The sequence below is a fragment of the Dasypus novemcinctus genome, chromosome 12 (assembly GCF_030445035.2).
Source record: "Dasypus novemcinctus isolate mDasNov1 chromosome 12, mDasNov1.1.hap2, whole genome shotgun sequence".
In the NCBI taxonomy this organism is placed as follows: domain Eukaryota; kingdom Metazoa; phylum Chordata; class Mammalia; order Cingulata; family Dasypodidae; genus Dasypus; species Dasypus novemcinctus.
In genome coordinates, this window is record NC_080684.1 from 60,718,383 (window position 1) to 60,733,470 (window position 15,088).

Genomic DNA, 15,088 nt, shown 5'->3' on the forward strand with positions numbered 1-15,088 from the left:
GACCAGATATGTAACATAATCTCCTAAACCTGCCTTAAGCATTCCTTTTAGATTTCAAATAAACTGTTATAAAGAAAAAAAAAAGTAGGAAAAAAAAGCCTTTATAAGTATTATATACCGAATGCGTAGAAGTTGTTTCATTATAATGGCTCTGTAAATAGGTAGCAGCAAGTATGGTCAAACTATTAAATTTGCATGAATGATTCTCAGGATCATTAAACCTCATGAAAGCTGGCGATTTTCATGTTTGACTTACTTATGCTTTACCTGCTTCCCCCTACCCCCTGAGTAGCAACCCTGTACTGATTTACCTCTCTGGTGATATGAAATTTTTCAGCACTCAGTTATCAACTCCAAGCTTATAAAGTTTATTAACATAGAGACAGGAAGTGCTTGGTAGTGCAGTACACCCAAGCACACTTGGCTCTGTGTACTGTAACCCTAATTAAATGTGGATATTAGTTTCTTGGAACAACTGAAGTTGTTATTTGTTTTTCTTTTAGGTTGTTTGGTGCCAAGGCAGGTGGCAAATCTGCCTCTGCACCTAATACTGAGGGTGTGAAATCCTCCTCAGTAATGCCCAGTCCTAGTACCACATTAGCGCGGCAAGGCAGTCTGGAGTCACCGTCGTCTGGTACGGGCAGCATGGGCAGTGCTGGTGGGCTAAGTGGCAGCAGCAGCCCTCTCTTCAATAAACCCTCAGACTTAACAACAGATGTTATAAGCTTAAGTCACTCGTTGGCTTCCAGCCCAGCATCGGTTCACTCTTTCACATCAGGTGGTCTCGTGTGGGCTGCCAATCTGAGCAGTTCCTCTGCCGGCAGCAAGGACACTCCGAGTTACCAGTCCATGACTAGCCTCCATACGAGCTCTGAGTCCATTGACCTCCCCCTCAGCCACCATGGCTCCTTGTCTGGACTGACCACAGGCACTCACGAGGTTCAGAGCCTGCTCATGAGAACGGGTAGTGTGAGATCTACTCTCTCAGAAAGGTGAGCTTTCCTGGAGGCACTGAAGAAGTCCTCACCTCCCCCCTGTGCCCACCCACCCCCACATTAAATCCCCTTGATTTCAGTGGGAGTGCCACCGTGTAGCACAGATATGTAACATTGATAAGAGTGGCCTTTCAATTACTCTCATTACCAACTTTGCAGAAAAATAAAACTATTAAGTGTAAGATGAGTGGATAATTAAGTTTCTTTATATGAATGCAAACACATATATACTCAGTAGGTAATCTGAATAAATTCAAAGCATGTTTTTATATACTGATGTCTTCACAAGGCCTTTGAATGATTTGGCTTAAACTCCAGGACAACACTAGCTCCCTCTCATAATTCAAACATCTTGAAAACCAAATTTAAATGGATTCTACAATTACACTCTGAGCAATATGTTAAATTTACCTTATTAGCACTTCTCTGGAAAATAGCAAATGGATCACTGGAGAATAAGAATAAGAATTGGGGAAAAACATCAGTTGTCAGATTGAATTCTTAAAGAAAAGCTTAATCTAGTGACATTTTTAATAAGCCCCATAAAATTAAAATTAAAAACATATGATAGAGTGTTTCTGATTTGTTTTATAAGGGTTTGTTTTTAACATAAAGTATTCCTTACCTAATATACTCACCAGAAAACATCACTGTTGACCCAAATGGCTGTAGATCCACCCTCCCCCCCCCCCAAAAAAAAAGAAATTGTTTCTCAAATATTTCATCTCTTACCCCCAGGAAGATGTCTTAAAACTGCCATTTCTCCCCCTAAATGTTATTGGTTTCTTGGCACACCAAAGTTTTCAAACACTGTCTTGGTCACTTATCTTAATTATGTTAATGTGTGGAGACACCATTAGTCATTGAAAATGCTTGATACCTTCCTCTTTTATACTCTGATATTGATACTGACAGATATCCTCCTTTTCAGACTTTATTCAGCCTTACTCCCAGTATCATTTTTTAAAACCACTCTAGCCCTTACCATATATAGTGTGCCAGCAGCTGACCTTAATTTTCCCTCCTCTACTCTTCCTGGTTTCTCTTGTCTTTGTGAAGTAGAAACCCAGAACAAAATATTCTTTCTTCCTGTTGGTTCCATCCCACTTTGCTTCCACTGCCCTTGACCAGGATACTTGGACAAGGGAGCAGATGTAGCTCAGTGGTTCCCATGTAGCTCCTGCTTCCCATGTACAAAGTCCTGGATTCAATCCCCAGAACCGCTTTTTTAAAAAAAAAGGTAATGGACAGCTATGCAAATGGAACTTGCCCTTGAGAAATGAATTTTAGAACTAAATAAGTATCAAGGAAATGTGGGACTTCCTTAATACTTGCTAGGTGGGCTGGTATTTATAAAACTCATTTTTCTTCTTAAAAACAAAACTGGGCCAAAAGATATATGACTTACAACTGGGTGGTAGAAACTAAAATGTGGGGATTTGCATCCTGTTTCCCTCTGGTTCTGCTTTCATGAACAACGTATATGAAAACCAATGTCTTGTTTCATTTGATTTTGATCCTAAGAATATAGGCTTCCAACAGCTCCTTAAGTTTGAATTTCAGTCAATTTAAAATAAACAGGCATGTTTATATATCACTTTTGAAACGTCTGACAAGTAAAATCAAATTATCTTGAGAATATATTATTGGCAAACTACAGTTTTAATAAATGTATATTAAATTGTCTACTGGTATGTTCAAATAACAATTTGATAACCAAATTCTGAATCAGACTGCAAATAGGTAATCATTCATTAAACAGAATCATCCTCCAAAATACTGGGTTTTGTTTTTTAATTATAAAGATGACCGCAACAGATTGACCATTTGGCCTTCAGACATTAAAGACTCAGAGAAGTATCCAAGTAACTCTTTATAACCAACTAGCCCTCAAATCAAAACCAATTGATCATATTGATGCGTATTTTATCTATAAACACATATACATACATACCCATATGTATATATACACACACACACACACACAATTTTGATACTTTGGCCTATGTTTTGGCAGAAGTTAAAATAGAATTTCAGTATAGAAATATGCTAGCAACTATGCAGATAGTTTTTATTATTCATTCTTTGAAATAGGCCAATTTTACAAATGGGAATGGCCTAATGTTAAAATAGGTAGGTTCATGATTTTTCAAAATTAAAACTTAAGCAAAATAATTTTAACACATTAAAATGTTTAGCCCTTGATTTTTTATAAAATGTATTGGTGGATATTAAATCATAAAGAATAAGTTTTATTCATAGCTGTAGTATATAATATAAATATAAATTAATATAGATATTAATTTATTCTCTCTAGTAAATTACTGGACTGAAATAATTTTTGATGTTAGAAGTTGTGATTTTTCTTTTTTTGCAGAAGTCCAAGCAAAAACAGTTTAACATGATCCTTAAAAGAACATTTATCAATGTTTATATTCTATGGAAGAAAAACTTAGACATGATAGGTAATTCTGACTTAATTTTAATTAAGTGGTCAGCAAAATGTTGGGAATGCTAAGAAAACTAAAAGCAATATCTGAGAGAAAGCATTAGCGTACAAAAGTCTCAAGCAAGTGAATTAGAGATATATAATAGAGATGTACATAGATTCATGACTTATCTGTTTAAGCTATAGAATTGTTTATTTATTTTTATACCCTAATGCCATTAAGTCAATTGTTTTTCATAAGTATTTTAACGTTTGTTCAAATTTATCTTCATTAAGAATTAAATAACTAAATAACAATTTTCCCTCTTAGCTGCTTAGATCATTAGTGGCCCTTGGGATATAACTAATCCACATTTCTGCTTGTGTGTGTGTGACTTAACCAAGTTAAATTTTTTTTAAATTTTAAAATAGTGACCAGATTTACATATTTAGATATTTTTCATAAGAACCCAGTTTTCTGGCTTGTCTTTAAAAGTCAGATCTGGTAACCTTGTTTTCACATTCCTTCATAGGAGCTATTGGTTTTAGCCAAAGGATGCCTCTTCCTTTCAGACTGTGTAGAATCTCTAAGAAACTTGTATTTATTACCTGCCTGGCCTGTGCAGACATAGGGGCTTGTGACCTCTGAGGGCTTATGGAAATCATCTACACTATAAAATCATTAGTATCCAACATCAATGGATAGTTTTATTTAAGGCTTATACTTCAATTGGTTAAATTAAATGTATTTTTTATTTTCTTTACATTAAATTTCTCAGCAAAACAATTGGATAGCATCGGAAAAAAATGCTTGTTTTCAATTTCCTTTGCAACAATAAACTTTAATAAATTTGCACACAGAAAGATATCATTTTGAAAATGGCTTATTAACACTTTAATGCTTAACACAATTTGAAGATTTCTAATATTTGTTCACTATGATCCCCTCCCCCCCTTTTTTATCCACACTGCTATGAAATCTTCTATACCAAGGAATGTTACTGAAACTGGCCCCTGCAATATATAGCCACATTATTTGGATATACTCAGTAAATAAAGTTGTAGTTGTATAATGACTTTGGATTCTTTCTCTTGTAGTGCTAGATAATGGAGTATACATAAAAGAAAACATTTTAGCTTTGATTTTGAGTGATTAAATTCCAAGTCAATGTGTCTACATTCATATTATGTCATCCCCATAATGCATACCCTATGTATTTAATTTTGATCATTTGCGATTTAAATGGAAGAGAGATATAATTTTGCAAATCTAAATTAATTTTACTTCTTGTTATCACATACCAGAGATTAGAATAGAAATTCCTAGTCTTCTTCCACTTAATTGTTAACAGACACCCTTTTTCCCTTAGAGAGACCATATCTCATCTTCTCTGGACACAAATTTTTATCGCTTCCTATGATCAACTGAGAATTCTTTAAAATAGAGATTGATGAAACTTAAAGTCTCTTGAATATCTGATTCATAATTTCCAAAAGCTGCTATACTTTAGTTTGATTTAATTTTTATTTTAACATTGAATTTCAATCAGATACCCACTACATATTAATTTTTTCTCTTGCATATAAGTGGGGAAAATACACCTTTATTTTTATTTGAAATATTTGAAAATGCAAAATATAAATTTTGAACAGTGTTTTAGATACTCTTCCCTTAGGAACTTGACACTTAGGCATAGCAGATATATCTCATGCCCACTCTATTATTGTCCTGCATGTGAAATTATAGCAGAAATCTAGTCAGTTGCATGAGGAGGGAAAAACTGCTATAGCACGTGGTAAATAGAATCCACAACGGAATTATTCCAACATATGATTTAATTTACTAATAATCTTTTTATTAAATTATCATTAAATGATACTCAGAAAGGAACACAAATATGTTACAGAAAGGAACATCTGGTTACCCTTGGCTTAGCCTTTTCTATGAGGTAGACATAAAATATGTGTTACAAAAATTGTTTTGTGTAGTTCAGAGAACCATTTTTGTTGGATGTGTAATTTGTAAGTTTTGTTTACATTATGTCCTTAGGGGTTTTCTTTGTTTTAACAGCATGCAGCTTGACAGAAATACACTACCCAAAAAGGGACTAAGGTATATATTTCTATCAGCACAATTGCTGCTTTTCTCTGTTGTTATGTAAACTTTGTGTGCTGTCTCTCTTCCTCTTTGTTTGTTTGTTTGAAATGTAGCACCTGGCATTGAGGATGAAATCACTTTTAATCTTGATGCTTTCTTTGACCTGAGGAGTCTGGTGAGATAGTGTTTAGGTAGAGATATTAGTAGAGACCAAGACTCAAAGCAAATAAAACCTAATGTAAATATCACTATTTTGGAGTAATAAGACTTTTCAGAGGACTTGTCCCAGGCATTGCATGTTTGGGGGCACTAACTTTTGCTGGAATGCAGAAGTCACTTCTGGATGTAAAAATGAAACTAGTTTTCCTAAATTTTGCATATTGGAGGCATTTGCTTGTAAAACTTCAAAACCTGTGTAGGCTAAAGATATGGCCAATTAATGTAGAAAGGTTGAACAATGCTCAAATTTGAGTCAAAAGATACATAATTTCATCATCAGAGAACAAATAATGTAATTCAGGTATGATTTTTAAAGAATCATTTTGGTGAAATCTCAAAATAGTTTTAAAGTAATTTCCATTTATCAGGAGTGAACTGTCAGATCTAATTTAGTCTATTTTCATATAATCTCAAAATAATTATTCAGTACATGATAAAGAAAATAAAAATTTAATTCACAGCCATTCCTTACTACACCCTTTTATCTGAGGAGGGGATATAGAGTGAACTACTAAGAGAGGTGCAATTGTATGAACTTAAGTTGGCAGCTTTTTGGTGCTAAGAATTTCCTTACTCTGGTGAAGGAATGAGTACTGGCCAATATAGGTCATTTCCTATTATCCTTCTCCTCTCCATTCCGTTAGCAATAGCAAACAGCTGGCAATTATTCCATTTCCAAATACTTTGTTCCAGAATTTATTTTCCATTAAAGTGAGCACATTATCCTCCTCCTTTTTTGTTTAATCCAGACATGATGTCCTGTGATGTTTTAACCAAATAACTGTTTTTCCTTTAAAAAAAAAAAAAAGCTATCAATAAGTATTACATATCCAATGCTTTCTTTGTCCATCACTCCATTTTCCTTGACTTCTGTCCTACCTTCTCCAGCATTTTGAATCTGTTATTCACCCTCCTCACATCCTTCCGGATACTGTGCTTTTGAATCCTTCTCAATTAACTTGGTTGTCTGCTCATTGTTTGTGGTTTTTCAACTTCTTATCTCACAGAAGTATAATTTTCTTCTCAAGAATTCTTTTTTTCCTGTGAGCTTCAAACAGATGGTGTCAAATCATCTGGAAGAACTGAGCAATTATAATTAAATTCAATCTGTTTGAGAATGTTATTAAGTCTGAATAGTAAACTTCTCTCAATTGCTTTCCTGTCCTGGTATTTCCTTGCCCTTGTGGATGTGCTTAAGTGTCTTAGCTGTATTGTTTTGCAGATATACCCCATCATCTCGGCAGGCCAGTCAAGAGGAAGGCAAAGAATGGTTGCGTTCCCACTCTACTGGAGGGCTGCAGGACACTGGTAACCAGTCACCTCTGGTCTCACCTTCTGCCATGTCATCTTCTGCAACAGGAAAATACCACTTTTCCAACTTGGGTAAAAAATTCTAAAACATCCATTCCATTTTGCTCCTTTTACTACCCACCCTTATATGAGCCCTGGTATCTCTCCATAAGAATTGTTCATCAAAAGGGGAAAAAAGGCACATTACCAATACTTTCATTGTCTGGCTGTTTACTGTTCACAGAACAATTTCCCAACGTTGTGCCCTTCCTTGCTTGTGTCAACTGCTTGACTTAAGGAAAACTCTCATTTATTTTACAGTTGAAGCTCCTTGGGGTTGGGGAGGGCATTTAAATTGACGAAAGTCTCACTGCTATTAAGGGCAGATGCAGGAATTGATCCCAGAACACCTGACTTCAAACCTAAGGGCCTTTCCATTCTATTGTTAACTTTCTCTAGAAAACCTGTAAAACATCTCACTATGTTTTAATGTTAAAATATTTTATAACAAATTTAATCATTTTTTCATATAAAATTTAAATACAAATAAGAAGAAAAAATATGTGGTTCCATGACACAAAGATCATTTCTTTCTCATACTTTTAGTTAAAACTTTCCATAAAATGCATAAAAAATTTTCTAAGAAAGTACACCACACAATTTTCTTTATTACACAATGCAAAGAAAATACATGACTGACTAGTTTAGCCACTGGATTACTTCTGTGATAGCATCATTGGATGAAATATAAAATCATTTGCATAAATGTCACAGAAAACACAGGGAAAAGTGACAAAACAATGAAGTATAAATGTGGCAGTTATTTAATGGAGCCAATGCTTTTAAAAACAGATTTCTATAAAGTCACATTTAAAGTAATATCTCTTTTCATCTGGAAAAAAAAGTTCTCCTTAATAACGGACTCACAAAATGTCCAACCTTTTTAATAATTTGTACTTCCCAACTTTCAGCCCCATTGGAACACTTAAGGTGATGTCTTTCCAATTGTAATACTTTCAGATATACTGAATACGGCTTTAAGCAATGAAAAGCAATTATATTAGCCATTGTTCCATATGAGTTTATAAATACATATCAAACACCAAATTTTTATTTGCCAAACCTACTCAATGATGAGACTCATTTGCCCCATAATGCCAAATGGTGTATAGCTCTTACTTTGATTTTTAGTTCGAAAATATAGCAAAAGCCATAAAATACTTTAGCCTCAAAATATGTGTTTGAATGGTTTTTATAGAGACATAGCTGTAACAAATTAAATCTAATTTTATGCAACAGCTTAAATCCAAATCCACCAAAAATGCTATGGGTTTGCTAGTTCCCTCATATCTCTTACCATTCTTTTTATTTATTAACCTAATAAATACTGATTTGATTAGTTGATTTCTTACTCTACTACTTTTCCATTGACATTTCTCTGATTATGTGCACCTTCTCCATTCTTTACAATAAAAAACCCTCATAACTTTTCTGAGATTAGTCTTCCAACATGAGTTTTCCTAACTCTTGCCCATTTTTACCGAATTGTCTCTGCATCAGGGATGATTTTCATCCATATGAATGGAGCAGCTCTGAAAATTCCAAATGAAACCCTTTACCTATGGTTATAATAATCCATCTTTTCTCATTTTCCTTAGGACATTGCATCATAAAGTGTCTTCCACCTCTTGATTCTTCATATGTACTCCTATTTACTCATTGGTGCATTCATTCATTCAATATTTTTAAGTACCTTCAACATTCCAGATACTGATATTTCTCTCTTTAACGTACTATCAAGTTCAAATCTCTCCCTACCTGAATTATTTCTTCCTTGGCCTTAATTTACTCTCAAGGAAGAATTTAAAGTAATGTCGTCACTGTCAGAATATACAATTGAGAAGTCTATACTCAATCTTTCCATTTCCTGCTTTTATAAATGATTGTTTTTCACATAAAATCTAGTATGAAAGCCCAACACTACAAACATAAATCAAAGGTTTATTAATTCAAGTTGGTTTTATAAGTTCAAACTCATAATATTATAAAGTTCAAGTATAAGCAGTTTAGTTGTTTTAGCAAACATTAGTTTGAATTAATTTGAATGATATTGCAGAGAAAATATAGATTCATACAGATAAGTTATTGAAAGTGGTAACTTTAAAAAAGCTGCTTAGCTGAAAATCTTGTGTGTTTTTAAATTAAATTAATTCCTAATGTCAAAATAAGAAATTTTAGGAAATGGTCTTCTGTTGAATTTCTAAGAACATTTAACAACACTCACATTTCTTAGGATAAATATAAAAGACAGACAAGAAGATACCAAAACCTAGAATCTCTTGCATTCTTTAATCTTTTATCACTGAAGTAGGAATGACAAAAGGTTTATTTGCTAGAAAGCAGGGATGACTGCTGGCTCTAGACACAGGCCTCTGCAGTAGACAGGCTTGGGTTTGAATCACAATCTGCCATCTACTATGTCTGGTCATGGTGAAGTCTCGTGACTTCAAATTTATTATCTGTTGGATGGATACCTAAGACAGAGGTTATATTGTGAACAATGAAAGAGATAATGTACATGAGCAGTCAGGAGAGTGTGTCACTTGAAAAGTATATCTCTGTTACACCATCCTTTTTTATGGAAAGTCACCTTTACACTCTCAAGAGTACCACTCAGCAGATATATCTGAAACTTGCATTTAATTGGGTGTAATCCACAAAACAGTAACAACATAATTTTATGTGAGGAACATGCACAGCCTGGATTTTGAAGGGTTAGTAGAGGATTATGACATTCTGAATCAAGTATTCAATTACAAGATTACCAGGAATTTGCAGAGAAGAGACTTTCTTCCAAAGTTGCAGAAATCAAACTGAACATGGTAACTGAAGCAAACATGTCCATGGTCACAATGTATAGCACATTTTGAGAATGCTTTTTATTATATAGTTTTAAAAGAGTTGAAGCATAATTAATAGATGAAATGAATTGTACTTTTACTAATAATAGCGTCTCTGTGGAGCTTCAATGTTCTAATGATGTGAATTTGTAAACCACTTAGCAAATACGTCCCTTTTATTTTGTTCCTGTAGAAACTGAGAGTCTGAAAGGTCAGGTTTACCTGCCTAGGATATGGGTCTCCCTGGCTTAGCCCATTGTGTTTTCTACCAGAGATCATCTCGAAACAGTATTGGACACTGCTGCCTCCCCACTGAAGTGCTTTCAGGCCTCGACTCTCCTGACACCAGTCTCCTGACTTTCTTAGTGCTTTGCCAACCATGGTTCTCCAGAGGATGCTCATCTTAACAGAGCTGTATCATTTATTGTCCAAACACTTTTTCACTCTTTTGAGAGTGAAAGGGGCCACTGTTAACAATTGTGCCAGATATTAGGTAGAAACCCTGGGCATAAGCGAGGACCCAAGGTAGCACAATTCATTCAACATCTCTTTCCCTTAGATCTTTTTGAGTTTTAAAATGAAAATCCTATCAGCTTGAAAAACCACATAGCTACCACAAGCCAAAGTCATTCTATTTCCTGTACCATTTCACTGTATCACCCTTCTGCCCAACCACTTCAGTACAAAATCTCAATATACTCAACATTTGAACCATACTTAGATCTTGATATATGGTATGTTTTTAGCAAGCCAAAACCTGGAATTTTATCTCCAGAACATCTCATATCTACCTCTCATGAAATAACATTGTTCTTGTTCAAACTCTTTTACCTCTCACCCAGGTAATTAAATTTTTTTAACCTAATTGTTCTTATAGCTTCCGTATAGCTCTCAACATTTTCACCTCTTAGGACGTATGTAGAGAGATCTTCCCATACATGTTAACATAATATAATATATTAAAATAGATTAATACAGAACATTTTTTTAAAAAATAGTAAAAAATCTTGTGTAATAAGCACTAGAAAGTTTAAAACACCACAATTATATCATTCTCAGATTAGTCTGTGCTCCTGCAAAAGTCAGCTATGGTTTGTGAGTATTTCCTGGCATGCTAGCTATAACGGAAATGATCCCACTCAAAAAAGCATATCAGGATATAACTTATATAAACAAAATTAATCTTTAAATGGAACTTCATTTATTATTGGTCACAAAGTCCTTGTGAGGTAAATGACTTTCCCAGGGAGAATCACTGTAGTGTTTCCATGAGTGAGAACAATAGTTTGGATTCAGTGTACAGCTCATGACAAGGCTTACCAGGCAGCAGCATTAATAGCAACCTGTCACTCCAGATTTCTATGTATGTGATAGACCCGCTTGCACACAGAGTGCTGCTTAAACACCTTTGCATGGAAACAGCCCCTATGCTTTTTCTTCTAAAGCCCCTCTATCTTGTACACTCTTCTATTTCCTTCCTCCACATTCATCCCCTCACCTATTCAGAATTAATCCGTTTTTTTTTTTACTATACTCACGGAACCATAGTACCTCAGAGTTGGAAGAGACCCGCATCTGGTTGAATCATTCATCTATTATGTAAATTTTTACAGCATCTCTATCTTCTACTTGAAAATCACTAACAGAACAAAATTGCTTAAATCTAGTAATAGTCAAATAACATTTTCTGGAATCTCTACCTCTTTTTCCCAACTCCATATTCTGATTTCATAAAATAAGTTAAAATTAATTCTATATGACAACTCTTCCAATTTAAAGAAATAGCATAAGATCGTTAGCTAATGTGTCCAGATATACAAAGCCAGGGAGTGACTGGAGGTATTTAAAACCCATGCCACATTTCTATCAGTCCCTATTCTGCTTAAATTACCACAAGTAAGTTTATAATCTTAGTAAAAACAATGGCTTTGCTGTGCAAATACGTTTAAGACAAGGTCAATGGTTCTCTTTCCCCTAATAGATTGCCCCTTATATATCTCTCCTATTTAGAAGTTCTGGTGTCTTCCCTGGCTTTGAATGGATCTTAGAGTTCATTTATTCTGTCTCTTTTTTTTTTTATTCATGAAGAAACTGAAGGGTAGAGACTAGAAAATTTGCCTGCAGTCAGATGGAAAACAAAACCACCACTAGAATTTCTGCTTCAATTTGTATTCTATTATGGGAAGTTTGTCTGTTTTGCCTTTGTCTTCCATTATACACATTTTCTTTGTCTAATTTACTTACTTTTCTACCTTTCAGTCACCTCCACTAAATTAGGAGCCTTTTAAAATCAGGAACTCTGTCATATTTATCTTTCTATTCACTAAACATCAACGAAGCAGACCCTTCATAGATATTAACTTAAACATTCTTTAAGAATCATGGGTACATTTCCACCAGAGAAACTATCAAAATGTTTGTAAATACCAAATATTCTCTTTGTAATTTGCCCTAGTCCCCAATAATATTTTCTTAGATGAATTAAGTGTTATGTATTTAAGTTACAGAAGAACATTTATTGGGATAGCTCTGCAATCATATTGGTAAAAATTACAGAATGCCAGAAAATAAAATGTTCTTCTAATCTCATACTCTCTCCCACTCTCCCTCCCTCCCTCCCTCCCTCCCTCTCTCTTTCTCTCTCTCTCTCTGTCTCTCCTTATTTATTTAAATAGTACACTTGTAAATGTGTTGAATACCTCATTCATTTAGCAAAGAGTCAACCCCTATGTATTTGTGGAATAGAATTATTTACCCCAATCCCGGTATCATAAACATAAACACTCAAGTCTTACATGTCCTACAATGTGTGTCCTGGCTGTTGTCAGCAGTTAAAACAAACTGGAACTAATGATGGTGCTGGCATAAGGGATGTGCCTAAAACATTTCTTCTCTGTTCCTTTCTCCCCATCCCCACCTCTTTCTTTCCTTCCTCCTTTCCTTCCCTATCTGCCTTTCTCCCTCTCTTCAGTCCTTCCTTCCTAAGGATTGTTTTGTGCGCTTGACACGTCCATGAATGCTTAGATACAGTTCTTAATCCCATTTTGCCTTCCCCTTCCCTATTCTTCTTTTATCCCATTCCATAACTAGCAATATCAGAGGGTTATTGTGTGGATTATTTCAGTTAATACCTATAACATACACAGCACAATGCCTGGCAAATAGGAGAAAATCCCCCTTTAAAGTACCTCAAGAAATCTCTCTCCTATTTTACATTGTTTTGAGAGCCAGTACATTACATTATATTAAGATGTGTTATGCCTCTGTCAAAAAAAAAAAAATCAGGGCAAATTTTGAAGTTTTAGCAGATCAGTTCCAAACTAACAATATAAATTCCTCCAGGATTTTACTCAATAGTTCCCTTCATACTTCAAGAGGTTCTCACCTACTTCCTCACTACTTGTAATAAACTTGCTTTTTTTGAAATATGAGTATCTATGATATATTTCTCAGTTTGTTTTCCACTTTACTCTATTTCATGTATTAAAATTGTATTGTTTTCCAATTCAGTTGTATATTCAATCAAGCTCATCTTTCTTTAAATTGCTTATTATCAACAATTCAATAAAAGTTGAATACCATTAGATCTTTTTGGCAATAGGCAAATAAATTTTTATTTTGAATTACAGTCTCAAGATAATGCTTTTGAAGCACAACATGCTGTGACTTTCAACAGTCTCATAGTGGCGTTCTGGTCTGGTCTTAAACACAGTACAAAGAGTTTTATGTGCCTAACCTTGTGACAGGCTGCAAATATCAAGTACCTTATACCGTATTTCATTTAAAGAAGTTGTTTATTTTACTCTTTCTCTTTTATGACATAACTCCGACAATAGTGACAGTGGCAATAAGTTTAATGTAACTTTGAAGTTACATAAATTCATAATTAAAAATGAATGGATATCTGGAAACGTCTATGGGCTTTTTTAAAAACTAAAATTTCTTATATTTTAGATTCTTTCCCCATTAAATGAATATTATTCTCTAAAAAGAAACATTCAGACTCTAGAAAGTTTCCCTTTTCTTCATCACAGGCAGCAGAAAACACCATCTTATGAGATTTGTAGCATGAACTACAGAGGTAACTAGGTGGTTTTGTTTAATGTTGTTTTAGAAATGTATAAGCTGCTTGCCATGAGAGTGCTAAAAGACTGTTACTGAACATTTCAGAGGCTGACTTTTGTATACCTTGATGAAGGCTACCAAATGAATTCATTTTTCCATAAGCGTTGGGATCACATCCTCACTATCAATCGACTACTTTCATCACTCAAGCCCCCAAAATAAGCCTATTTTGTGTGCTTTGTTTTTCAGTGAGTCCAACCAATCTGTCTCAGTTTAACCTTCCTGGGCCCAGCATGATGCGCTCAAACAGCATCCCAGCCCAAGACTCCTCCTTTGATCTCTATGATGACTCCCAGCTTTGTGGGAGTGCCACATCTCTAGAGGAAAGGCCACGTGCCATCAGTCATTCAGGGTCATTCAGAGACAGCATGGAAGAAGGTAAGTGTGGGGGAAAGAAAGATGAAATGACTTTAACTCTGAAATGAAAATTATTGCAATACTCATATCACAAGGATATTTGAAGAATAAATAAATCAGTATAACTCAGGTGGGGAGCCCTGAAGCTGGAAGAAGAGTTTTTCTTCATTATCTTCTGTATCTTTATGCATTTGAAAATATGCTGAGATTGTTTAGATTTAATAACTTTGTGAAACAGTGCAGGATAATTTCAGTGTTCTCATACAAAAATTCCATAATTTTAGAGAAAATTTGCCTTGTGTCAAGTATCAGGCCCAATGTTTTGTTTGACACTTCAATTAGAGAAGCATAAATCTGAAAAATTCTCTTATGAAACTTTCATATATTGGCTACTTTTAGTCTCAGAAACTTCTTCTTGTGATAGTCTTGTTTTTAATAGCATTACATTTTAAAATTCATATTGTATCTCCTTTTTGCTTTATAAATTATATTTTTTAATCCAATGTCAATAAAATTATGACCTGGCCTAATAAAATGGAACTAGATGTAAAAATTCGAATGGAGTAAAATAAAACCAGACAAGAAATCATCCATACTATCCTAGTCCTAAATAATTACATATAAAAGAAAGGGCTCCAAATCTTGAAACAGCCTAGGATTTGAGCCTCTGCCTAGC

At 34.4% G+C, this 15,088-nt stretch overlaps 1 protein-coding gene across 6 annotated transcripts in view; it reads left to right on the forward strand.

Moving 5' to 3' along the window:
- Window positions 1-15,088, forward strand: part of NAV3 (neuron navigator 3) — an 894,692-nt gene that overhangs the window by 809,104 nt on the left and 70,500 nt on the right. For 3 of the 6 annotated variants that reach the window (XM_058308465.2, XM_058308466.2, XM_058308467.2), the window contains exons 16-19: window positions 504-992; window positions 5,495-5,536; window positions 6,963-7,123; window positions 14,245-14,433. In XM_058308465.2, the coding sequence (XP_058164448.1) occupies window positions 504-992; window positions 5,495-5,536; window positions 6,963-7,123; window positions 14,245-14,433 (881 nt within the window). The remainder of the gene's footprint in view (window positions 1-503; window positions 993-5,494; window positions 5,537-6,962; window positions 7,124-14,244; window positions 14,434-15,088) is intronic. The other 3 variants (XM_071218968.1, XM_071218967.1, XM_058308468.2) reach the window with 1 other exon arrangement.